Here is a 26459-nt window from a genome sequence, read left to right on the forward strand (position 1 = left end):
TGAGCTACCCGCGATAGAAAAATTCTACAATAAATTATATGACAAACATATTAGTGCGTCATGCGCTAAAAATATGGCAAAACTTTGATATAAAAACACTTGGAAATTTTTCAGATTTATACATGAAAACTGATATTTTATTGCTCGCATGTGTTTTTGAACAATTTAGGGAAAAGTGTTACAAATCTTATGGATTAGATCCCGCATGGTACTATACAATACCCGGATATACTTTTGATGCAATGCTGCGTTACACAAAGTGTGAGCTTGAATTGCTTAAGGATGTTGGCAAAGTGTTGTCGGAATGTTTATTCCTAAACCGTCGGTTGCCCAGAAATCGCCAAGTCGTTGATGAGCTCTTTTGAATACACCCAGCAAATATAATAGCCCTATAAATCCTCTAATTTCAGCTTTGTGTGTAGGTCTGTAATTTCTTTCCCTAGCAAATCTCTGAAGTACATTATCTATGTGTTGATTAGTATATTTAGTAATAAATCTAAAATGGAGTCCGTAAAAAATAAATTCCAGCATTCGAGCTATGTTTTGGCGTTTTTTGCATCATTTCCAACAACACCCGGTAATCTCATTAGAATATTATGGGGACGCATTTTTGAAATTTTAGGAGGTGTTTTGTTCCATTGTGTAACATCTTTACCTAATTTTTTTCAAATTAACAAAAAAAATTATCTGAATATTAGTGTACTTATACTTGTACCTATAATTTTGTTACCCATTGGTGTTTTCTTCTGTATATTGTAATTTTATTTTATTTGTATCTTTATTTAGTTATTTTTTTGTTTGTTTCTTAGTTTTTACAAGATTTTGTCTACAAATTGCAACAATTTTTTGGTAATAAAGCATTTCTCTCTCTCTCTCTCTCTCTCTCTCTATCTATTATTCGATTATACTCATAACTATCTATTCATGCGAGTGAACAATAAAAAATCAACCAAGGAACTGCAAATAAAATATTTTATTGAATAATGTTAATTTGTATATTCTTGTGAATGAAATATATTATTTAAAGACATATTTTTAATTTGATTGTTTATTTGTAATTCAGTGATTGTGCGATTAGATTAAATGTGCAATATTTTTAATTAAGTATGTGAACGTTTTCCTAGGTTTATTCTCGTTGATTTAGAAAATCCAAAAACGTGTAGAATGAAAAAGTGGTGCGCATCATCTGAAACAATATTTTAAGAAAATATATAGATTTCATCAAATAACTACCCACATTAATGAACGTATCAGTAGAAAGAGTGACAAGTCCCATCCCAGTAAATTCAATTGGCCTTTCAGTTATACGAATAAATTGAACCAGATCCTTTTTTACTCTTAAAGATTGACAATTGTACCAAGGTAATGAATAAACAGCTGTAGAAATTCTGTCGCTCTGAAATTTTTGAATTTTGAATTGTTTCTACAACATTTTCTATAGATTTGAGTTACCTTTGTTTTAACAGTAGTTGAAAACCAGCAAGGGAGTAATATCAAAAGACATGCGAGAATTAATGATGATATATGAATAGGGAGTTCCAAGAAATTCTCTGTCTGTAAACAAAAATTGAGATTAATCAGTTATAATTGATTTAATAATTATTCCTTACCATAGAAATTACGAAAAGTCTAAGACACAATCCCAAAGTTACGAAGATAATTTCAACCAAAAATATTTCGCTAAAAACTCTTTCAGACAAAACGAAAATCCTAAAATTAGAAAAGAATATCGACAGATCAATTTCTGTTGTACAGATTGTGTCGAGATTTGTAGGAAAAAAATTAGACTTATTATCACGGAGCAGTAAGTAGAGGATTGATGGGCACTGGCATATAGTATATAGATACATATAGTAGTGGCAACAAGAAAAAGTATGCTACGTTCAAAGAGCCACGGTATCCTCAACTGAAATCGCATGCGAAAAAGCATGCCAGTAAACTAGCATGTGTAAATACCAAATCTCCTGCTACTGATGCGCGCTGATTTTACTCATCAGAGTTCACGGTCATGTTTGAATGAGCCGTTACAAAATGTTCCTTCATTATTAGTTTCCATTCCACTTGTAGATATAAAAAAAATCTTCAAATTAAGATGAAAGAAATTTCTACCAGAACTGTTTTTTGGACACGTTAACAACGTGTATGACAACGTTAGAAATGTTGCCAAATTGGTTCCATTGAACGCAAATGTGCTACTTAGCCCATCATATTTATCATCATGCAAGTGAAGTGAATCAAAAACAAAACTTTACGTTATTGCTTTTTATTTTTAACCGAAACATGGGTGAAACTATTTTGATCATTTTCTTCGGTATGCAGTGAGAACTTTTAACACGATTTACCCATCCTAAAAATCGTTACAATCCCTCCCAAAAAATAATATTTTTCTTGCTCTCTTAAACAAACAAATATTTTATGGATTATCTATTTTCTAAGAGATCAGAAATTCACGACCCACGTTGATGATCCATTTGATTGATGATAACACAAAACTGGCAACATTGCACTCCCTTCCAGCTATGGAGAGTAGAGAGATGGAGGAGTATCTCTTATGGGAGAAAAGTTGAAAAAGTATCTGGTATAAACACTTTCTATATACGCAGGTTGTTCTCTTCCCTCCATACTTCATGCAGATGTATATTTCGTGGCTGTTTTTGACACACACAGGTATTAGATCCCACGGTAAATTTTTTCACTACCTAGAGTTAACGTAAAAATGTAGAGGATAATAAGCTGATTATTATTCTACAATTGATAAATAACAGAAACTTGACAGATTTATTAAAAATGTAGCCGAGTGGCAACATGCGGCTTCAGCGCATCAGGTCTGGATCTTCTGGATCGAAATTCTTTTTCGTTTTAAGCCTAAATGTATTTATGGAGTATAAATATAATTTTTGATTATGGTTTTTTATTTCAATTCACTTGTTTAGTCAGAATTCCTATCCTGGTTTATAGATCTGTACATAATCAGAAATTTCCTTGTAGGCATCGAATGTTGCAAATATAGGTAGGTAGGTACGAATAATTAAGGCTTTGCATAGTTCGTTCATTACATGAATTTTCGCAAACTATAACCCGGGTGCAGGTAGATCAGCTATCGGCTGGATTGTAGACCTAGCACAGAACGAGGTTAGATCACAGTTTCCGAACGTTGCGTTCAATTTTCGGCGGAATTCTTAAATTTAAAACATGATCTACTTTTTATTTTATCGTTTTTTATGCGTTAATTCTTCAATGATATTTATTTAATTGTATAATAGATTCAGGATGCTTAATAATTGTTATTGAGCAGTTATCGATGATTTACCCCCACACGTGGACTTTCTAAAAAAGTTTAATACTAGTAAGGTATTTTTATGCTGAAATAACATTTAATAGCTGACAGCCATTGCTGACAGCCATTGAAGGAGAATAAATAATTTAAGTTCAAAAAATACCCGATTTACTCCATCAGTTTCCGGTTAACCCGATCATAGTTTCCTTATGAAACCAAATTGTAGGTACGTAAAAAAACTTTTATTTTTTTAGTCTTGCCTTTTAACGTATCCAAGAATAAGATGTTTATTTATATTTTATGAAAAAAATACACTAACAGTGGTAAAAACTGAGAAGTTGGGTTTTGATTCACATTTTCAAATTAAAGAATTTATTTGAACATTTTCTATGATTAAAGTATCTACATTACCTTATTATATTTTCGTAACGTTGTACCAAATTTTTCAGTAAAACTCCATCTAAACGTTCCACTCTAGACAGACATTTACAATATAAATCACATTGCATCCCTATAAACATAAATACTGCCGAGCAGACAAGTTGAATATAAATGTAAGTTGTAGTTATATATGTCAAAGCTATAATATTATAAACGTAAACAATTTCTTTAAAAGGAGATGATGAGTTAACAGGACACCTGAAACACGAAAAATATAGTGATAATATTGTTTGGTTTCTGCAGAATGCTTCAATTCTGTAGTGAAACTAAAACTGACCCCTTTATGGAACTTAATTGGGACATGAGAAAATTTCTGTTTTGAAATTACTTATTGGTAACTAATAATCGCAAATAGGTATTTCTGTGAAGATATATGGCGCCGCAACTCTTATAATGAAAATCCTTTTATATATCATGTGCACTTGGAGAGAAAAAACAATAAATTTATCTAGCAAAAGTATCAAAAAATGATTTTATTAATGAATCACGTAAAATAGTTATTTATATGAGTGTTAAAAGTAATGTTCTATTTTGTGAATGGAAAAGTTTGTGAAATGACAGAAGCGAATTGAACAATTTCACGAACAAAATAAAATGATTTTTAACACAAATAAATTATATATTATATTGATAATAACAAAGGCGAATTTGGATTAACATTGAACATCAAAATGCTTTTTTATATTCAAATAATCACAAAACCGTGGTAATAGTTATTTATGCAACAAGTCACACAACTTTTTTCACGATTTTCTCGAGTGCTACAATTCCTACGAGTGAGAAAATAAGATACTTCACTCACAAGTTTCCTACAAAAATTTTTCTACCTCCGTAGACTTAAAAAAATTCGACAAAACTGTTATCAATTTTTATTTTGTAATAGTAATATTAAAAGTACAACTGTGAGCTTTATTAATTTGAAGTGAAAAAGAAGTTACATTATTATTGGTACTTGAATTGACAACATTTAATGAGTTCAAAGAAATAACATCGTCAATAGTTTTATTAGTACTTATTGGATTGTTAGTAGGATCATGAACATTTACATTGTTGCTTGAAGTCGAACTAGTTTTTCCCGTTAAAGTTTTCACTGTGGAATCCATTTTGTTTTTTATTAAGTCGTCTACGTAATCCTCCGCTACTGTGTTGGATTTCCACCCACCGTGCTTCTTTATTTGAAGTGTAGCTTTTTGGATTAGGTAAATTCAAAAAAGTTGCGATAAGCGAGTACATTTTTGAAAGGTATTGATACCTGCAACTTGGGTTTGGCATTTTCCATTTCTATACTGCAGAAAGAAATGATCTGTTTTGATATTTGTGGGTCGTTAGTTTTTATATCTTTTATAAATGTTCACTAAGTGTAATCTATTGTCAGATATTTCACCAATAACAGTAAATCGACGTTGAACATGAGTTTTTATATCAGGTACTGTGATAATTAAAACATTTCCGGTATTATTAATATCGTTAGACTTCATTTTATATAATTCCTCCCTCCGCAGAACTCCTGCGATTCCTAATACTAAAATAGCCTGAAAGATGTTACAAATAATATTACAATATTACAATAAATTTTTTTGCTGTCATACTTATTAATTTCTTCACGGGCAAATGTTTTAGATTTTTTGGGTCTACAGCCAACTGATTTATTTTTCATATATGCAATGAGTTTCGAGTATTTACTGATGTCTACGTCGTTACTTACCATAAGGGTGCCTTTCATATTTGAATAAATCGACCAAAGTTATGAAGACTTCCGCATTTTAGATTTAGTTTTAAAGTAAGCTAGTAACACTCTTTCTGTGAAGCTGTTTATGCTTTTTCTAGTACGCCACTCCATAAAAGAATTATATTCCTTTAAATACTATTCCCTGGATTTTTCAGGGAAAAGATTCATAGTCGCTGTAATTGCCCGATTCAACAACATTTTCTGGTGTGCAGTTTAAGCTTTCTTCACTTTTACTCTCCATTACTAATAATAACACTACACTCCTATTAATTACACACAAAACGGATTTATCAAGAAATAAAAGTGTGACAGATAAAAGCGTGAAAAAATGAACCGCTACGGTACTTTTTTTCACACTTTTTGACCGATTCAGAAATTACATTCTTTATGAATGAACAAAAAAACGTGAATATTATAACGGACGTAGAAAAAAGTATTTTTAACACGCTTAATATTTTTAACATACTTCCACATTTACTTTACACTTCACAAGTGTCACTTTTAATGACAGTTGTACAAAAAAAAATATTTATTGTAGTTATCTAGAAACATCTTGTTCTCATATGTTATTACAAAGATATAAAGGTGGTATTTTCAGAACAGCTCACGGAAAATTGTTCTCGATCTTCGAATTTTTGTTTCGTCTGTCAAATAAAAAAATACAAATTATAAGAAAAAACAATTATTTATTTATAACTCTTCTCAATATAAGCAGATGTTGAACTCTTTGGTTATTTAGAATTGCTAACTGTAGGTTTGGTTGTTGTATTAATAGGGAATTTCGTTTAGAACAACTTTATTATTATCTTTGTGCATTCCATTTGGTTCACAGCGTCTCAAATAATATTTTTGGCGTTCCACATGACGACCACGATCGTTGTGGTAGCATCGAGAACGTCACTAATGACGTCATGACTAATGGTCACTGTTAATATTTGTTTCCCTTTCTATTGGTGAATTCGACTAAGCACTGAAGAAAATCACGACCACAACATTTCCCGTTAAACTTAGTCCAGAGCGTTATAATCGTAAACCCAAGTGGAGGGGCGTACGATGCGTTTTGAGTGTTGAGATAAATATTGATGAATTTCAAAACAAAAAAAGTAAAGAGAAAGTTATGTTATAATTTAGTCAAAATATATCCCATACTGCATTAAATGATGAGATTCTCATGATTGCAATTTGCGTTGCTTTGAAAATTCCGCTAATTTTTTCAACGCTTACTTCGATTTAAGTGTCGTCGTGAACGTTAGTCATGACATAATAAGTGATATTCTCGCCGTGGCAACAACGATCGTAGTTTCTATACGGAACGTTCAAGAGTATTTCAGGCGCCGTGAAAGCTTAGTGGAAAGCACCTTATAGCATAGAAAAGTAATAAAATTCTTAACGTGGACGTGACCATCCAATCAGCGCTTTACCCACGTAAATTGTAAAGTGGAAAATGTGGAGTACAAAACCAACCATATTGGACGGCCATAGCAAGTTCATCAGCAATCATTTATCATCAATTAAAATGCATTTTTTTGTCCGCTGGTATTTTCGAGTTAAGCCGGTCTGGAACAATTGTAAATCAACTAAAGCAAATATCCAACTAAAACTTATTGTTTTTGTGTCAAGCAAAATTAATTGAAGCATTGCGTTTAATGAACAAAACCATTAATCAAGAGGATAAACAGTCCACATTGAACCAGAACATGCGCATTATAAACAAAAATGCTCTAGTACAAGGTTACTAGCACTCACGACGATCCCCCAGATCGACCACTGATGACCCATGCGTTGAGCGTTGAGAGAAGTAGCGGGATTCTCAAAACTCATTATTTGATGTATTAAGGGATGTTATTATCGCCTATCATTATTGTTTATTTTACTGGAACTTAGTTACATTCCGCTAGAAAATTCAATAACGTACAAATTGTAAGAAAAAATCTTGAAAAATTTGCTTACTTGTTTATGTTTTGCCACTTGTTATTATTTACCTCAACGTTCAACATGCTTCATAATACTGAAGTTTACGCATGTATGTATCTAATAATTCTATATGGGCAGTTTCTATAAGTAGAAGCTGCTCCCACTAACGAAGACAGAATAGTAACGCGTTTTCTGTTCTATGTTCCAGCTCAGTTTTGTACATTCTCAAGCTTCGCAACCCGAATGAGGTATCTGGCCAGAGAGAGAAAATAATATATTGCCAGCACCTTGATGGTGGGACATTTCTTTCCGTTTAAACTGTCCACAAAGAAGTATTACATACATGGGTTTACGATTATAAGATCTAGAAAGAATAGGAAAGACTGTGGTTGTGTACTTGATTGTCGTGAGTGCTGTATTCCACGGTAAATGCTGCGTTTTTTATATATAAATGTCATGTAATTTGATTTCCAGTAAATCGGAACATATATTTAAGTATATTTTCTGAAGTATACATCCGAACATTACGAATTTTTAATGCATAATTACGTATGCCCATATAGTATATTTGACGAAAGGCTTGGTGCGGCTCATACCCAATGGTTGACAATCCATTGGGCAAATTTTTACAGGGATAACCTGTACAACCTGAAATAGCAAAAATGAATTTTTTAGTCGATTTTTTAACAAAAAGTACTCTTTGTTTTACTCGATAAAATTTATGGTTTAGGAGAAATGTTGATTTTTAGATCGTTGTACATACCAAGGAAACCATTCGCCATAAAGAGACATTCTGAAGGAAATTATGATAAATTATGATTAAAAAAACATCGTGTTACTTGCATAATGAAAAAATTGGCATATAGAAAAATTTTGTTGCTGAGCCTACAACTTATCAAATTAAAAAAAAATGTAATAAATGTTCGAAGTGTCACCTTGGATTCTACACTCTTCTGGAGTACAGACTTCCTAAATGATGTGAAAAATCATTTTAATAACATTTTTCCTAATATGTGGATTGATCGGATAGGTCCATTTATATGGCCACACACCATGTCCCTCTAAATTAAATACAATGCAAGACAGAAACTGAAATGCTCCAAGTTCAAAGAAATATCTCCAAAAATATGTAGAAGCGCAAGGTGTTCACTTCCAGCATTTATTATAGTTTTTTGGGGTTTACTCCTTAAGAATCGATTTGCATATATAAGGGGCCCGGTATGAGAAAAATGTGAGGAGTAAAATCTATCGATGAATGACCTCGTTACGTTTTTGGTGCGCACCCTATGATGCGCAACTTTCTAATTTGTCAGTGCCAACATACTTATATTGCTGTTTTTATTATAAATGTCAATAATTAATATTGTTATTGTGACATTTTAATTTTTATCATTGTGTTCCGCTAAAGTGAACTGAAAGTATTTTCAAATAACTATGGCAGAAAGAGGTGTAGATGATATTGCCGGAACATCTAACGAACACGTGGTTGCAAGGTACGTTATAATTCATGTATTATATGTTTGAGCATGTGCAATTTGTATTTATTAAATATTTTAATAATTATCGATGTAGTTCATATAAATATATATTTGAAAACAACACATAAAATTAGATGATTAACCCAATATTTTTTTTTTAAATTTATTGTCGCCTCAACTACAAAGGTTATTAGCGACATGTCAATTATAGTTTGTGATATAATTTGGTGTCTTTCAAATACTTAATTATGTTTGCATTATTACAATTTTCATTGAGTAAGGTGGTTATATTGTCTGGAAAATTGTTAAGTATTCTTTCATTTCTGTACTTTCGACAGTTTAACAATAAATGTTCAACATTAAGGTTCTCGTTACAAGTTTCCCATATCGGTGGATTTTCTCTATTAAATAGATGGGAGTGTGTTGCTTTAGTGTGACCCAGCCTTAAGCGATCGATTTTTATTTGATCTGCGCGACTTTTTGGGCTACCTTTCCATGGTTTAACGTATGGTTTGATGGTTTTCAATATTGACTGCGACCTGTTCCACTCACTTTGCCACTTATACTGAGCTTTCGCTTTTATTGCCGCTTTGAAATGACCATCACTTCGCGCACAATTGTTGCTTTGTTGTTATCTGCTGCTTCTCTGGCGTATTGATCCGCTTTTTCGTTTCCTGGGATATTGGTGTGCGATGGGACCCAGATAATTTGGACGCACGCTTTGGATTGGTGGAGGAGGTATAGTTGGGTTTTAATAAGGGAACCTAGTGGGTGTTTGGGAAAGAGTTGTTTAATGGTGTTGATGGAGCTCATAGAATCAGTAATTACTGCAATTTTTTCATATTCATATCTACTGGCGATTGTTAATGCCTGAAATATGGCATAAAGTTCGCCAGTGTGGACGCTATTGTGAGGAGATAGCTTGAATGCAAAATTTTCGTTTGCTAGTATAACTGCTGCTCCTACGCCATTAGGTGTTTTGGATGCGTCAGTGTACATAAGATGGTATTCTTTGAGGTTTTCTTCAACGAGGGTGCGAAATGATTGAACTATAAGGGGGTGATTTGTTTCCTCTTTTTTGTAGTAACTCAAATTAACGTTGATGGTAGGAATAGGGATTATCCAAGGGGGAGGAGTTTTTATATTGGTTGGAAAGAAAACTGGTAGTTCGATTGTCAAGATGTTTGTGTATTGGCGAATTCTTTCGTAGAAGGGAATCGTTGTTTGTTTGTTTCCGAATAAATTGTTAAAGCGATCTGTTTTGATGTTGTAATTAACTGGATTATTTCTATTTGATAATACTGATGTTGCGTAGGTTATGCTAAGTTGCATTCTTCGCAGTCGAAGGGGTGGTTCTCCAGTTAGACAGTGGAGACTCTATCGGTGTTGTTCGAAATGCGCCGGTGGCGATTCTTAGTGCAGTGTTTTCTAATACGTCAAATTGCTTGAGGTGTGTTTTCTCGCATGATGCGTAAACTATGGAGCCATAGTCGATCCTTGATCTTATAAGAGCCTTATATAGATTTATCAGACAGGTGGAATCCGCGCCCCATTTGTGGCTGGCAATCGTTTTCAATAGATTCAGACCATTTTGACAGACTTTCTTAAGGTAGTCAATATGTTGTTTCCAGGTGAGTTTTTTATCAAAAGTTATGCCCAAAAATTTTATATATTATACGAACTCTAGATTTTGACTATTCAAGATTAATATAGGTTTTTCTTGTATGTACTTTCTGGAGAAGAGAATACATTTTGTTTTAGTTTCCGAGAATTTCAATCCGTTGATGTTAGACCAGTTGCTTAGGTTATCGAGTACGGTTTGTAAATGCATTTGGATAGTGGTTATATTTTTCCCTTTTGCAAATAGTACTAAATCATCGGCGTATAATCTTCCTTTGACTAGCGGAGAGCATTTGTCAATAGCAATCAGGAATAGAGTGGTACTTATTGTAGACCCTTGTGGAATCCCATTCTTCTGTAGTTTTTTAGCTGATAGGCTTCTGTCTAATCTCACTTAGAAGTATCTGTCTGTCAGGAAATTTTTTATGAAGTGTAGAATGTTCCCTCATAGACCCCACTTTTGTAGTTTTGAGGTTATATTGTATTTCCAAACCATGTCATATGCCTTGGTGATATCCATATATACTGCTATGCATTCTTGTTTATTGGCAAAACCTTCGTTTATTTCGGATTCTAGGTCTATCAGGTTATCAGCTGTGCACCTATTTTGGCGAAATCCGCTTTGTTCTGGTGGCAATAAATTATTTTGTTCTAGTACCCAGAGTAGTCTACGATTAACCATTTTCTCCATAATCCTGCATAGGACGTTCGTTAAGGATATTGGCCGGTAAGACTCTGGTTTGGTTCTTATTTTGTCAGGTTTCAAAAGTGGGATTATCACAGCTTCGCGCCAGCTTGAAGGAAAGACTTTATTAGTCCAAATGTAGTTATACAGTTTTAATAGGTAGTTTTTGGTGCTATCTGAAAGTTTTTGTAGGAATACTACTGGTATTTGATCTGCACCAGGGGCAGTATGTTTTTGTGATTTCAGAGCTTCATAAAGTTCTATTTGGCTGAACGCGCAGTTAATAGGATTTGATTGTTCTTCACTAAAATCTTCCAAAATTTCTTCTTCGATATTTTTTATATTCTTTATGAACTTTGCATCATAGTTTGAATCATTAGAGTTATATTCGTATTATGAAGCTAATGCTTCCGCTATTTCACTTGAATTTGTGATCAGAGTGTTATTTTTAACTAAAAATGGAATTCTTGGGGATTGTTTTGTTCCAGACATCTGCCGAATATTTTGCCAAACTAAGGATGGTGGAGTTGAAGATGTTATTGTAGATACGAATTTAATCCATGACTCCTGTCTACTCTTCTTCATAATATATCTCGCTCGCGCTTTTTGTTTTTTATATTCAATTAAATTTTCTACGTTTAAACTTGTTAAAAGAGGACTTATAAATTCTGATTGCGTTTTGACAGTCTTTGTTCCACCAAGGTAGTGGTTTATGGTTTAATAATATTTTAGTATATCCTATGGGTGTTTTGGCAGCATCTACGATTATAGATGTGAAGGTTTCTACGAGATTTTCTACATTTAAAATTGGCTGGTTATTTGTAATGTTAATCTTCGTTTCAACTGTTTCGCTAAATTTTTCCCAATTAGCATTTTTTAGATTCCATTTTGGGTTTGGTAAGCTATTATTATCAGAGAGTTTTGATGTATAGGAAATCTTTATAGGATAATGATCGCTTCCAAATAAATATGGTATTACATCCCAAGTTAATGTGGGAGTCAGGGCTGGTTCACACAGGGTGATATTAATGGCTGAGCATGTTCCTGTGTGTATGTCAATTCTTGTTGGTCTTCCGTCATTTAAGATGTTAAGATTTAGGGAATTTATCATGTTGTCAATTGTTTTGCCTCGGGCTGTGGTATAGTTTGATCCCCATAGTGTATTGTGAGCGTTAAAATCACCTAAAATCAATCGAGGTTTTAGAACTTGTTCAAGTTCTGACGTATCGATATTTTGGTCTGGGGGTATGTATAGAGAGGATATATATATATTCTTTGTGGTATATCAGCTGCTACAGTTATTAATTCAATATTGTTTGCTATAGAAATGATTTGTTGTGTGTTGCATTTATTGTGGACGTATATTGCTACACCTCTAGATGCCTTTCCATTTTACGTTCTATTTTTGTAGAAGCAGGTGTAGTTTTTCAAGTTGTAATAATGTTGATTTTTAAAATTGGTTTCTTGTAAGCATGTTATGTTTGGTGATAGTTCGGAGAGAAGGTTTTTAAGCATTTCGAATCTTCTGTAGAATCCTCTTAGATTCCACTGTAAAATTGAGTTATTATTAGTCATTATTCCTGCGATGATTCAATTGATGATTCAGAGTAGTCTTCTATTTCTTGTGCGATAGTTGACGGGTGTAAATTTAGCTGTCCCATGATTTTTTTCCTGATTCTTGTACTGATGCTTTTCATTCTTTTGTTTGTAAAATATGGATGCATGTGTGCGAGTAGTTTTAAGAAGCTTTTTGTATCTTCTGTATATATTTTTGATATACTTAATGGATATTTTGTTCCTATTGCATTTTCGAAGAAATCAACGGCTTCCGCGAAAGTTAAGATTTGGCTTTCGTTTTCAAATATTTGTTGTGCTGACTTCATTAATTTGTAGAAAGTACTTGTTTGTGTATTTGATTTGTTGTTTACTATCTTTTTCGCTTTCTTAAATGTTTGTTTGTTTGGTTTATTAAATGTATCCTTTGTTTGTGGTGTAGGTGAAGGTGGAGTTGTGATCTCAGATAAGGTGCGTTTTGTATTCGTTGTATCTGTATCCATGTGTATTTCTGCTGATATGGTTAGTTTTTTAGAATTTCTGCTATCGGTTGTGGATTGAGTGGTATGTTTGAGGTTGGTAGGAGCTATATGTTATGTCTTCTGTTTGATTATTCACATTTGTTAGGTTTGTTGTGGTCGAGTTCGAATCTGAAGGTTTGTTGTAGATTTGATTGACGATGTTTTTTGATCTTGTTGTATTAGTGTCCATTGGTAATGATGTATTGTCGGATGTAGTGTTTATTGATGTGTTCTGACAATTATTAGAGTTATGTCCTGATCCGTTGCATAAAGAACACAAATGGCTATCATGCGTTAAGAAGATTCGGTATGTAGTACCTTCAAAATTAATAAGAATCGAGGTAGGTATTGTAATTTGTGTGGGAGATATGTAAACAATACGGCGAAAGCTTAGAATGTGTTTAAAGTTTGGGTTAGAAGTACCGATTTTGAGGAATGTTATGGAAGACGACAGATGGAGGCCCAATTGTCTGAGTTCCTTTTCGATAATTGTATGAGGTATAGTTGGATAGACGTTCGATAGTAGTAATCTTTCACTAGGTGTTATAAGTCGACGTACATAAAGAATTTCGTTATTCACTTTGATTTTTCCATTGCATATTTTGTCGATTAGTTATAATAAATGTATATGAAATGAATAAATTGAATAAATATATATTTATATATGTATATTATTTTCATTAATTAACAAATTCACCCTTTTATACAGTATCAATCTTTTTTAAGTTAAATAAACTCTTTTTGCGTCTGGTTAGACTATCGAACTTAAGGAGTAAACTCCAGTCGTGCGTCGGATCTGACACACACAATTTTTTTTTATAAGTTGTAGCAAACAAATAAAATTTTTCTACATTTCAATTTTTTCCTTACGTATGTAACACGATGTATGACAGTATTCAGTTCAATTAGAAATGTTTTATTATTTTTTAATACCTCATATAAGTATTTTCAAGAAATAATTTTTTTCAGAATGTCTCTTTATCGCGAACGGTTTCCTTGGCATGATCTAAGCATTTACATATCTCCTGACAAAAATATTGAAAAATTATTTTTCCTATCTTCAGATTGTATAGGTTGTCCCTGTAAAAGTTACGGATTGTCAACCATTGGGCATGAGGCGCACCTAGCCTTCAGATAATAGTCTAGAATTATTTATTTCATCAAACACACTATATGGACATCGTAATCATCCATTAAAAATTTATAATGTATAATTATGATTTATAATACGCAACTTTAAAGACCTATAACTCAGAAACGAGGAGTTGTATGAGAAATTTTTTTCATGTCACGGCATTATTTTCACGTCATCTACTCATTCGGGAACACCTTATATACCCGAAGACTGGAAATCACATCACATCTGTTTGAATTGCTGACTCAAATATTTAATAAGTGGAAGAAAATATATTCCGAAATAGGTTTAGCGGACTGTATTTCTAGACTTGTTTCTCGTTCTAAGTACAAACTCGAACTCTCCTCTCCCAATGTCTCACCGTTATAAGCGACTTTGCCACAATTTTAATTTCTACAATTATTTGAAGGGTACCTCCAAAAAAAGTAAATATTGTTGTCAACACTATTATAACCAATAAGCTAACACTGGTTTAATTATTTTTCTCATCTTGCAAGGGCAGTTTGCACAGGTGACTGATCTCAACACACTTCCTCTCATCATTTTAACTTCTGCAGTAGGGGCGACACCATCATTACTATGGATTAGTCTGGAAATTTTGCCAATAGGCCAGTTGTAAGGGGGTTGCTTGTCGTTTCGTATTAGCACTTGTAAATGGGAAGAAGTAATTGGCATTAAATCATTAAGATCGTCTGACATAGCAAATAGCGGTCTATTGTACGGTCTAAGTAACATTCCTACTAATAAGTACTCGTTTTAAATGATGTTTTGCGCTTTTTACAGCGGCCTCCCAGAAGCTGCCACAATTTGGTGTATATGGTGGTATAAACATCCAGTTTATGCCCTTTTCGTTGGTACCGTCATTAATTGAACCTTTGTATACTCTTAAGAATTTACCTAATTCTCTCAACTCATTTCTGGCTCCTACAAAGGTACTGCCATTATCGGATCAAATAATTGCAGGAAGACCTCTTCTAGAGGTAAATCATGTTAGACATCTAGGAAGTTCTCTGTAGTTAAATTATATATGATTTCTAAATGTACAAAAGCATACAAAAATACATAGATAGCATTTTGTTACCCTGGCCCCTTTTCCTTGTTTGTTTAAGATGAAAAAGGGACCTGTATAGTCAATACCGGTATCTCAAAGGGAAATTTGAATCTTAATCAGCTATCTGGTAGACTGGACATAGATGAAACTAATGGAGTATGATTAAATCGAAAACATGTTAAACAATTCTTAACAGTTTTCTTTGCAAGATTACGACCTTTGATAGACCAATAGAATTGTCTAATTGAGGCTAATAATAATAGAGAACTTGGTTTCAGGAGAGCCTTATGTTTATGCTCAAAAATTAATCTAGTATATGGATGATTTGAATCTAATAGATCATATCTCAGATAAGTATTTTTCAGGCGATCTCCTACTCGCATAAGTCCTGTATCATAATGAAGGGCGTTAAGGAAAAAAGATTATGTTTTTTTGTATAATAGGGAACTTCTGGATAACACTGTAATCTCTGAACTGAAAGTTTCAAATTGAGTGAGACGTAGGAGTGAAATGTTGGCGTTATCCAGTTCATGTACGGTAATGAGACCAATGACTAGAGGTTCATTATCCATGTTTCTTTTGAGATTACACATAAATCGAATACATAAAGCGGTGATTCGTTTCAACTTGGATAGACACGAATATTTAGTGAATAGAGGAAAGTAGTCTTTATTCACAACTTGTAATATAGCAGTTTTCTTTCTAACCTCTGGTAATAATTGGTCAATTGATATTATTTGGTCTGTGTTTATAAAATTAGAACCAGAATTTTTAAGAAATTCAGGTCCTGTCCACCACAAAGTGGAATTGAGTGAAATTTCTACAGGAATAGCAAGAGAGGCTAGATCTGTGGGATTTTCTTTGGTGTTAATGTATCTTCAATCTTCTAAATTAGTTAAGGATTGAATTTTGGATACTCTATTCGATACAAAAACTTGTAACAAACTAGGCTCTGTTCTAATCCAACTAAGAGCCACTTGTGAATCATACCATATAAATATCGGAACTTGTAGTGAAAGTGCCTCTTTCACAAGATCAACCAATTCAGCTCCTAGCAGAGAAGCGCATAGTTCTAACTTGGGAATTGTAATAGTCTTAAGAGGAGATAATTTACTATTAGCACATAATATATGTGACTGGAATTCATTGTTATAATTTCTGCTTCTTAAATATACAGCAGCTGCATATGCATCCTTTGACGCATCGCAAAAACAGTGCAATTCAATAAGATTGAAGTCCTTAAGTATGCAATTTCTAAGAATATTAGAGTTTTGTAGTTGGTTTAAACTACTATAGAATTTCAAAAATAATTTTTCAAGATCACTAGGAATATCACTATCCCAGGATAGTGTCAGACTCCTCAAACGTTGAATAATGATCTTTGAAGTGATTATAATTGGACTTAAAAGGCGTAAGGGGTCGTAAATTTGAGCAATATTAGATAGTATGTACCTTTTAGTGATTATTTAGTAATTTTGTTATTGTATGTGAATTGTTCAGTATTATATTGCAAAGTGTCAGTTGTAGGCATCCATTGAATTCCCAAGGTTTTACAACCTCCTTTTTTACCTATATTCAATACACCATTGGAAATATTTGAATATTGTAAATTGAATATCTGCGCGTAATTGGAAATCCATTTTCTCAAAATAAAATGGGCTAACTCTAGAATTGAATATATTTCTTTACTAAAACTGGTAAGTTCATGTTGATCATTAGATCCCGTCAAAAGATCATCTACGTAAATCTCTTTTAAAATAATTTCACACGCCCCAGGATACTCATGAATATACTCAGCAGCGAGTTTTCTTATACAGACAATACAGACAATGCGGACGTGGTTCCATACGATACAGTATTTAATCGATAAGTCGAAAACTCTGATCTGAACATTTTAGAAACATCAGCCGAGACGACATATGTATAAGTTCTAAAACGAAGTAGAATATTTATGATATCATTTTGGACTTTATCTCCATCATACTGTAAATCGTTCAAGGACCAACCAGTGGAGCTAACACAGATTGCATCGAATACTGTCCCCAGTTTAGTAGTTAAGCTCGATTCTTCTAGCCATGATGTGGCAAAATATAGGAAATGGAAATTGAGCTCTTACCATCATCTACTTTAGTCATATGACCCAAAGACTCGTATTCTTTTGAAGATCAACTATTAACTCCTCTAAGGTAGGTAGTTCTGAATTATGTTCAATATCTTTCCAATCTCTCGACTAGTATCATCCAATTTATTTGACATTAAATGAATAATGAAACTATCTAACAAAGTTTTATCATCTAAATTTAAACTTTTAATGTGATATGTTTGGTTAACTGATCTTACACGTTTCTAAACTGATAGAAATTTTCTTTATTAATTTGTTGAATTTTAAATATTTTTTGAAAATACGTATCTAACAGAAACTGTTTTTTATCGAATTTATCTTCTTATCTTATCTTCTAATGAAGCTTTTAAAAATTGGAATTTTTGTAAATCTGTCAACCTTACATTGCTCATAATGATGGAAGTGAAATTTAGTTTAAAGATGAGCCACTGCTCATAATCTCCAGAAAATGTAGGCAATTTTATTTTAGGTCGCAAAACCTTTTGTAGAGAATCAGTAATTGTGGATGGAGCTGCAACATGTGATTGAGAAGGATTAAGATTGTGAACTTTGCTGTTCAATAATGGCAATAGATTTGCGTTCATTATTTATATACGGGGACAAAAAGTCTTGAACGAAATAGAATCTATTTTGAAAATATTCCCGATCCTTATAATGGTCTTCTAAATCTTCTTCGCACAAAGATTCAATTTCTGATTGTACCTTATCGAATTCTACTGATAGTTTAAACCCTGTATTTGATCCTAATTCAACATCATTTAAACTTCGTTTTTTAACTGAACCCTGTATATTAAATATTTTTCTAGAATAGTTAATTTTTGTTTAATGCCCTTCTATTTCTTATCAATTTTTTAAATTCATCTCTTAAGCTTATTGCTGGGGATTATCAAGACTACCGGCGGTTTTAGACATAGTAATAATTTAGGTTAACAATTGGATAAATTATAAAACTTACAGAATAAAACTTTATCTTACCGCTCTAATAGAATTCGTAATATCAAACAAATATTCTCAATAATAGCAATTTAAACTAGAAACTAGATAAAGGACTGATTATTCAAATAGGAATATTATTTAACTAGGATAAATTGATATGTGCTTGAATAATACCAGGTAAATCCAACTTGACTGGATCAAAATAAACAGAAAAGGCTGTTTATTACAAATAATCAAAACTAATAAATGTAATTAGTTTAAAACTATAATTTTGAATTATATATATATATATATATATATATATATATATATATATATATATATATATATATATATATATATATATATAATTTTTACAAGTATTTGCTGATAAAACATGAGATTATTTATATACAGTAAATAAAATTTGTACAACATCTATACATAAAAAATGCAGCGTTCATCGGTGAGGCATGGAATATCAGTAATAACTACAATGAGCAGTGTATATTCAAGAATAACAAAGAATATAATAGAGTACGAATACACTTATTACAAAGAAGAAGAACAGAATGCGTTTAGAGCTGAAAGGTCTTGTACAGACAAGGTGTTTATAGATTTACGAAAGGCTTACAATTACATACCATATCAAAATCATGGGAAGCTTCTGAAAAAATTAATCATATACAAAGGCCATTTAGAAAAAAAAATAAATAATAATAATGAAGTCTGCAGTAAAAATCGGAAATAGAGTATCAGAATCCTTCACAGTCAACAAAAGCATAAGTCAAAAGTATTGAATTTTTCTAACAAAAAGCTCTAACCACTTGAAAGAAGAAATGGATAGGAATTAAGATTTAAATTATAAGCGCAAACGACAGGATGACATAGAATATATAGCACGAAAATTGAAGGTAGAATACGGAAAATCGGAACGTAGAAAAGACAGTACAGTACAACTAGAAAACAACGAAATTATAGCGAGATGTGAGAACTATAAATATTTTTAACAAAGAAGAAAGAAATGATAGAGAAATAAAATGTAGAATAAACAGAGCAAGAACAATAGCTGAATCACTAAATGGAATACTGTGGAATACTTAAAAAGAAAACAACGATAACTGAATCGGAAACGTGAAACTAAGCAAAAAATAGAAGCCAATGAAATTGACGACTCAAGAAGAGCAAATAGAACGTCAAGATTAGATCAGGACAGAAACGACTCAGTAACAGAGGAAATGAACTCAATGGGGGAGGAAAGATTGCCAAAAAAATAATGAAGTGGTTTCCATAGGAGAACAGAAAGAGAAGAAGACGAGAAGAAGATGAGTGTACGAAATCTGAACGATAAGAGCTACAGCGACAGGAAAGGTCATAAAATTATTCTATCGGGAATCGTGTTGGTAAGAATCTTGAAGATGTCAAAGTAAATATTGTGACATTGGGCTAGTTAACAAACAATCAAATCTATTTATTTCTATTATTTCAATATAAAGTATATCAATATAAAAAATAACAATATAAAAAATAACAATCATCATTGGACTTGTAAGGTTTTGTCGGATTATCAATATTATAAACTTGTTTTTTCATTGTCGAAAACAACTTCGACAAACGAATCTAGGCATCCAATATATATACTTATACTTCAAAGTAAGCATTTAAAATAAGTAATTTTTTTAATTGATTTTCCACAATTTTTTCTCAAACACCGTATTCATGAAAAACTATTGCAAACTATTTTAACATCGCATTAAGTAACATTTGATCAATACTTTGCTAAAATCTTTTATCTTTTATTTAAATTTTATCAAAAGTGAGGAAATGAGTATTATATTTCAAAGATCTTATTAAGATATAGTAATTTTAAAAAACAGCCATTAGTATGATATTTATAGTGACTTACCACAATGGCACAACATCATAATAGCCAAAAAACATTGTTGTTGTATCGATTGTAATGATCATAACTGCTAAACACTCTGCAGATTTTTTTAAAACGCGATAAATTTTCATAGTTTTTATGATGAAATTGGTATCATCGTCCTCTGGTTGGAAATTATTGAAATGTTGTTGAATTTTTTGAAGATCGGAGCGATTTTTGAAGAAGAAAAAAGACTTCATGACCGGCAGACAAGATAACGGAAATGCATAAGCACGCGAAATAATATGCTTAAAATCTGTTTGATTCAATATAGAAATAAATCGTATGAAATTAGCCATAAAAAGAAAAAAGAAATTTGTAGCAACACAATATGTAAGATAACTATTTTTGTTTTTTTTTTCAAAGTTTTGTGACCAAATCCCTAAATATTTCAACATTTTAAAAGTTGATTCGTAGTACGTTTTATAAAATGACTTCATTTTTATATGAATGATTGTCGTTTCTTTGCTAATCTTTTATATTTTCTAGAATTATGAATTATAAATGAAGTATAATTGTTAATTATACATCGAGAAGACACGTGCTAGGGTTCATGTTAGAAACAACAATAATTATTATTTAATTAGAGCCTCTACTCAATAATAAGATTTTAAATTATTTATTCACAATACAATTAAGTCGAAAAAACAAAGATATTTCCAGATAACATGATGTGGATACTTTGTAGCATGTACATTTTTCTTAACAATATACTCGTCATTATTGAACTAGCAATAATAAAACAAAAAATTTCAGGCTTTTTTCCTTTAAATTAGAATTTCTGGAACTAAGGTTGAGATTTATATGCACTATTATTTATTGCCACTACATTAACACTTGAAGTTGTCTGAAACGCGGTTCAATATCAAAATTGAGGTTGAGGCATACGTAGGGATTAGTTCCACTCGCATACATTCAATATTGCATGAACATTTAGCTGTCAAAAACATTTTTTCGCGTTGGATACCGCATAATTAGCAATCGCTCAAAAAATGGTCGTGCCGCTTGGTGCAAAGAAATGCTGAGAAAATTCAATAGCGGTGCTTCAAAAGACTTTTATAAGATCGTGACCGATGATGGTCGCTGTTTTTCTGAATAACTTGACATGTTCCCACCGTTCCATTAGAACAACGTAGAACAGTCAATTACCTACAGCAGTATTTGGTTGTCATGAGTGTTTGAAAAATCAGAGAAACCAATCGCAGAAGACGAACTGATGGATGTTGATTTAAAAGTTAGGATAACGGAATAACCACTAAGCTATTATATATAAGTAACCACAACAATGTCTACTGTGTTTTTTTGTACGTGCAGACCTAAGGTTGGCTTCGTCAATCACTTTGTATTTTGTTGGTCTCATTGGGTGGGCGGGCTGGAAAACTACTAAGCTATTATGATGGCTTACTAACAAATGGTGATCACTTTGCTTTTCACTCTGCTATGCCTCGCCGTGTCGATTCTGTTAAGCGCAGTTTTAAAACTATATTTGAAAAGTATTACTCCAAATTTGGGCATAGATTCGCCTGCCTAGGGAACAATTTTCAACTATTTGGGCATAGGTTCGCCTGCCTAGGGCACAATTTTCATATTATACTCTATTTAAAATATACACAATTATACACAACAATGACCGACACATCTCATGTTGGGTTGTTCAACCGGCAATGCACATCTCACGCAGAAACAAACATAAAAGTTTGGAACAACAATGACCGACACATCTCATGTTGGGTTGTTCAACCGACTCTGCACATCTCATGCAGAAACAAACATAAAAGTTTGGAACAACAATGACCAACACATCTCATGTTGGGTTGTTCAACCGACTCTGCACATCTCATGCAGAAACAAACATAAAAGTTTGGAACAACAATGACCAACACATCTCATGTTGGGTTGTGTTGGGTTGTTGAACCGAGACTGCACATCTCACGCAGAAACAAACATAAAAGTTTGGAACAACAATGACCGACACATCTCATGTTGGGTTGTTCAACCGACTCTGCACATCTCATGCAGAAACAAACATAAAAGTTTGGAACAACAATGACCAACACATCTCATGTTGGGTTGTGTTGGGTTGTTGAACCGAGACTGCACATCTCATGCAGAAACAAACATAAAAGTTTGGAACAACAATAACCAACACATCTCAGGTTGGGTTGTGTTGGGTTGTTGAACCGACACTGCACATCTCACGCAGAAACAAACATAAAAGTTTGGACACTGCACATCCCACGCAGAAACAAATATATATTTACTTACCATTTTATCTCCACTAGATGTTTATACCAGCACAACTTGCAGAAAACTTAACCGAAATACATAAAATCTCCTTTTATACTCTCCTTTTGTCGTAAATGAACCACATCAAACAAAGAAAACTACGTAAGCCACTTGAGTTTTACCAAACAAAGGATCATTATCCTGAAAATATGTACTCTGCTGTTGGCAACTACATGTTTGAAAAATTGAATACAAAATTATGTTATACTTTTGATGTCAAGTGGTCAATGGGTATTTCATTATTTGGTTTTAAATTGAATCCTAGCAGTTCTTTAAAATTACCAAACGATGAAAATGATTTGGATTCCGATTCCAATATTGTAAGTTGTAACGAAAATGAATTTTCAAACGATGAAGATGAATTTTATGAAACAGAGGATGTTGTAAATTCTGATGAGAGCGATGTTGAGACTGCCAAGAAATAATTTTACAAAACAATTTCAAGTAAAACCAATTCATATCATGAAAAACTTCAATTGACAATCAAAAGCGAACAAAAAATAGAATCAATTATCAACTTGGTCCTCAAGATATTTGAACTTCAATTCTTGGCATCTTATGTCACAACACAATACAAAAAATAATAAGTTTGACTGATAGAATAGATCTATTCAACTATCTTGAATTCAGATGCTTAGGTAGTCAAAAAGCAGAAACTGCATTAAAAGAACATAATATCCAGAAAAGATGATAAACAACATATACAAGAAAAGGATAAACATATACTACAATCAATTAAAAAGCAAAACAGAAACGAAACATCAAAACATAAAACATTTTTCCTTACCTTCGTACAAGACAGGGCCGGATTAAGATTTATAAGGCCCGGGGCTAAAATAATGACGGGGCCCCCTTAAGGAATTCGGAAACCCCGGAAAAATTCACAAAATAGTATCAATACTTTAGATTTGTGGCATCAACACATTAAAAAATACAGAATGATTTCCAAATGATGGGCCCTCTTGGACCTGGAGCCCGGGGCTATAGCCCCCTCCAAGCCCCTAGCTTAATCCGGCCCTAGTACAAGGACTTTCCCAACAATTATAGAATTATTTCAATAAATATGATATTAGTATTTCATAAAGGACATAATACATTATCCAAATATTTCACTAAATTAAAATCTAAAACACCAAAAAACAAAAGAAGTAATATTATATATCAAGTGCCTTGTATTAATTGCGACGCTGTCTACATAGGGCAGACATCTCAATATTTATAAAATAGACTAAAAGGTCACCAATACGATAAAAAAATAAAACTGCATTAACGAACCATGAAATATCAAAAAACATAGATTCAATTATAAAGATTTAAAAATTCTTGGAAAGGAATCTAATACACGGAAAATAGAATTTATAGAAATGGTTCACATTCATAAGAATGAAAAAGCTATAACTGATGAAAAAGACCTAAATAATTTAAGTAAAATTTATAGCTTCATTTTGTATATGTTAATACAACTACAAATAATTTAATTGATGACTGCTACGTATTTGAGATGTAAAAACTGAGAAAAAATTAATCTTTCTTATTAAAAAAAATATTTTTTTTGTGTTTTGGACACTTCAATTCCATTGAGGTATCAAATTACGTACTTCATTTTATATAGATGTGATTTTAACGACCATACTTATCAATAATTATAACCTTTCATACATTTTTCAGTATTTAAGAATGGTAAGTAGAGAGATAGATATCTTAATATTCTACCGATCGTTCAAGTATGGTCGTCGGTTTATTGAAACCACGTTTAACTTACTTATTTTATTATTAATAAATAGATTATTTCAAAGTATTTTGATGTGTTAATACAACGAATATGGTCACATTACAGGTAGAACTAATTTTTAATTTTATTTTTTTATAAAATTTCTTTTGGTATAGAACCTTGTTTATTAGTGCGAAATGTAACGACATTTTTTTTAGTTTCTTTTTGATTTTGGCTCATTTTTACACTCATAAATTAAATATATTTCACTGTAACAAACTATAATAACCGATGCCGTTATTTACTGGCCGTTCACTATATACATACACAAGAGATCTCTGCAAATACTATATATGTATATGTATAAGTCGATACTTTATGGGTATTTTGAAAAAATAAGATGAACGACTATTTATTTTTAATAAAATGTTAACTTTCAAGTTAGCAGCTTTCATGCGTTGTTTTATTTCATAATAAATTAATTTAAGATTTTTAAGCATAAATACGTGTAGAATAAAAATCAAAAAACTTATTTCATTTCAATATGACTAGTTTGTACTGGAGAATTATACGCTATTCTATTCATTCACTTAAGAACAAATTTTATCTCACACATCCAATAGCACTCTAAATTAGAGTCGAATTCTCAAAGTTACAACAAGTGAATAATTGTTTAGAAATACATTGGGTTCATTCTCATACGGTCCTACGAGAAAACGAAGAAGCCGACCACTATACTCGACGAGCAGTGATTAGTGAAACCGCGAGAGAAGTGTAAACGGTAGTGTACAACGATATAAAGTCATTACTTAAATCAAAGGTGTAAAAACTGTCGCCACATCGAAATCAAAACTACGCGATGTGAAACCGGAAGTGAAATCCTGGTCGCAGTCAATCAACGAAAGATCACACCAAATTAAATTAACTAGGTCACGAATAGGCAACACCAAGCTTACCCACAGTTGTTTAATAAAACAACCAAAAGTGAACCCCCACAATATGAACTATGCAAGACACAACTCACTGTATAACACCTAATAACTGACTAATAAAAATTTCACCAATAAAGACAAGCACCAACCTTAATAACACTATAGAACAAATACTTGACAAAAATTGTAATACTCAAAATCTTTTCAAATATTTAAACGACTTCAACACAAATGTAATCTTTATAATCCATTTATAATTTCTGTTGCTAATTAACCCAGTAGTAGATGGAACCTGCTTGCAAAATAAAGAAAAATGTGATATTGTAAATTTCATATATTATCAAAAGCATTATCATATACGAGTATGTCATAAATAAAAGCCACGTGTAAATCTGGAGATTTTAAAATCGGTATTAGGGGAAATACACCCGAAGTTATACCACGAAATTCATTTTCAACTCAATTCAAATAAGTTTCATTAGAAATTGCTATAATTTTCAATAATTTTTTAGGTAAATACACTCAAAACCAGCCGTATAAGGATTTAACGGCTTCAAAGGTATATAAACGTTAATAAATGCTTCTAAAACACAATAATAAAATACTATCTTTCATAGGTATGGAATCGTCCTTGATTTTCGTAAAATTATTTTTCTACCACCGTGCGTTTTAACCCACTTTTCCGCACGCATTTTAATTTTGAAAGTGTCACTTTCCCGCACTAGTGCAAATTTTTACCTTATTAGATAGTTTTTTGCTTCTGAGATTATAACTATTGTTACTACAGGTCAATAAATATTTACGAAATAGTCCATCAAACAAAATTTAAACCTTTTCTAGCTTTTTGTAGCATTTTTAATTTTTTGAAAATATGAAATAATACAGATATTTCTTATATAACCATGTAATTGTTACTAAAACGTTAAAGTTGTTCAAAACGTCTTGGAAGTGACCGAATATGTGCAATCTTTTTCTAAATTAAACCACATTAAACCGAATCCGATACAATATTAATGGATTCATCCGACGAAGAACTTCCCGAAGCCATTTTGAAGGCTGCAAATGAAACTAATTCCGAGCTGTTACCTGCCCAATGACTGAAAACCGTTGCCGTCACCGTTATCTTTATGCGACCTGCAACCGATGCCATTCTCATCGACGTCA

The 26459-nt window shown here is 32.2% G+C and overlaps 1 protein-coding gene across 2 annotated transcripts; it reads right to left on the reverse strand.

Moving 5' to 3' along the window:
• Positions 1-609: 609 nt before the first annotated feature.
• LOC130440959 (odorant receptor 33c) lies at positions 610-25438 on the reverse strand. 2 transcript variants are annotated; one of them, XM_056774373.1, is made up of 6 exons: positions 25320-25438; positions 3689-3916; positions 1611-1710; positions 1453-1554; positions 1238-1396; positions 610-1186 (listed from the first exon to the last, which is right to left on the reverse strand). In XM_056774373.1, exons 2-6 carry the CDS (start codon positions 3796-3798, stop codon positions 1127-1129), a joined length of 531 nt encoding a protein of 176 aa, XP_056630351.1. In that variant the 5' UTR covers positions 3799-3916; positions 25320-25438; the 3' UTR covers positions 610-1126. The 2 variants fall into 2 exon arrangements, with proteins under 2 accessions (XP_056630351.1, XP_056630350.1); XM_056774372.1 differs by lacking the exon at positions 25320-25438 and adding an exon at positions 20349-20808.
• Positions 25439-26459: the final 1021 nt, after the last annotated feature.

The sequence above is a fragment of the Diorhabda sublineata genome, chromosome 3, assembly GCF_026230105.1.
Source record: "Diorhabda sublineata isolate icDioSubl1.1 chromosome 3, icDioSubl1.1, whole genome shotgun sequence".
NCBI lineage: Eukaryota > Metazoa > Arthropoda > Insecta > Coleoptera > Chrysomelidae > Diorhabda > Diorhabda sublineata.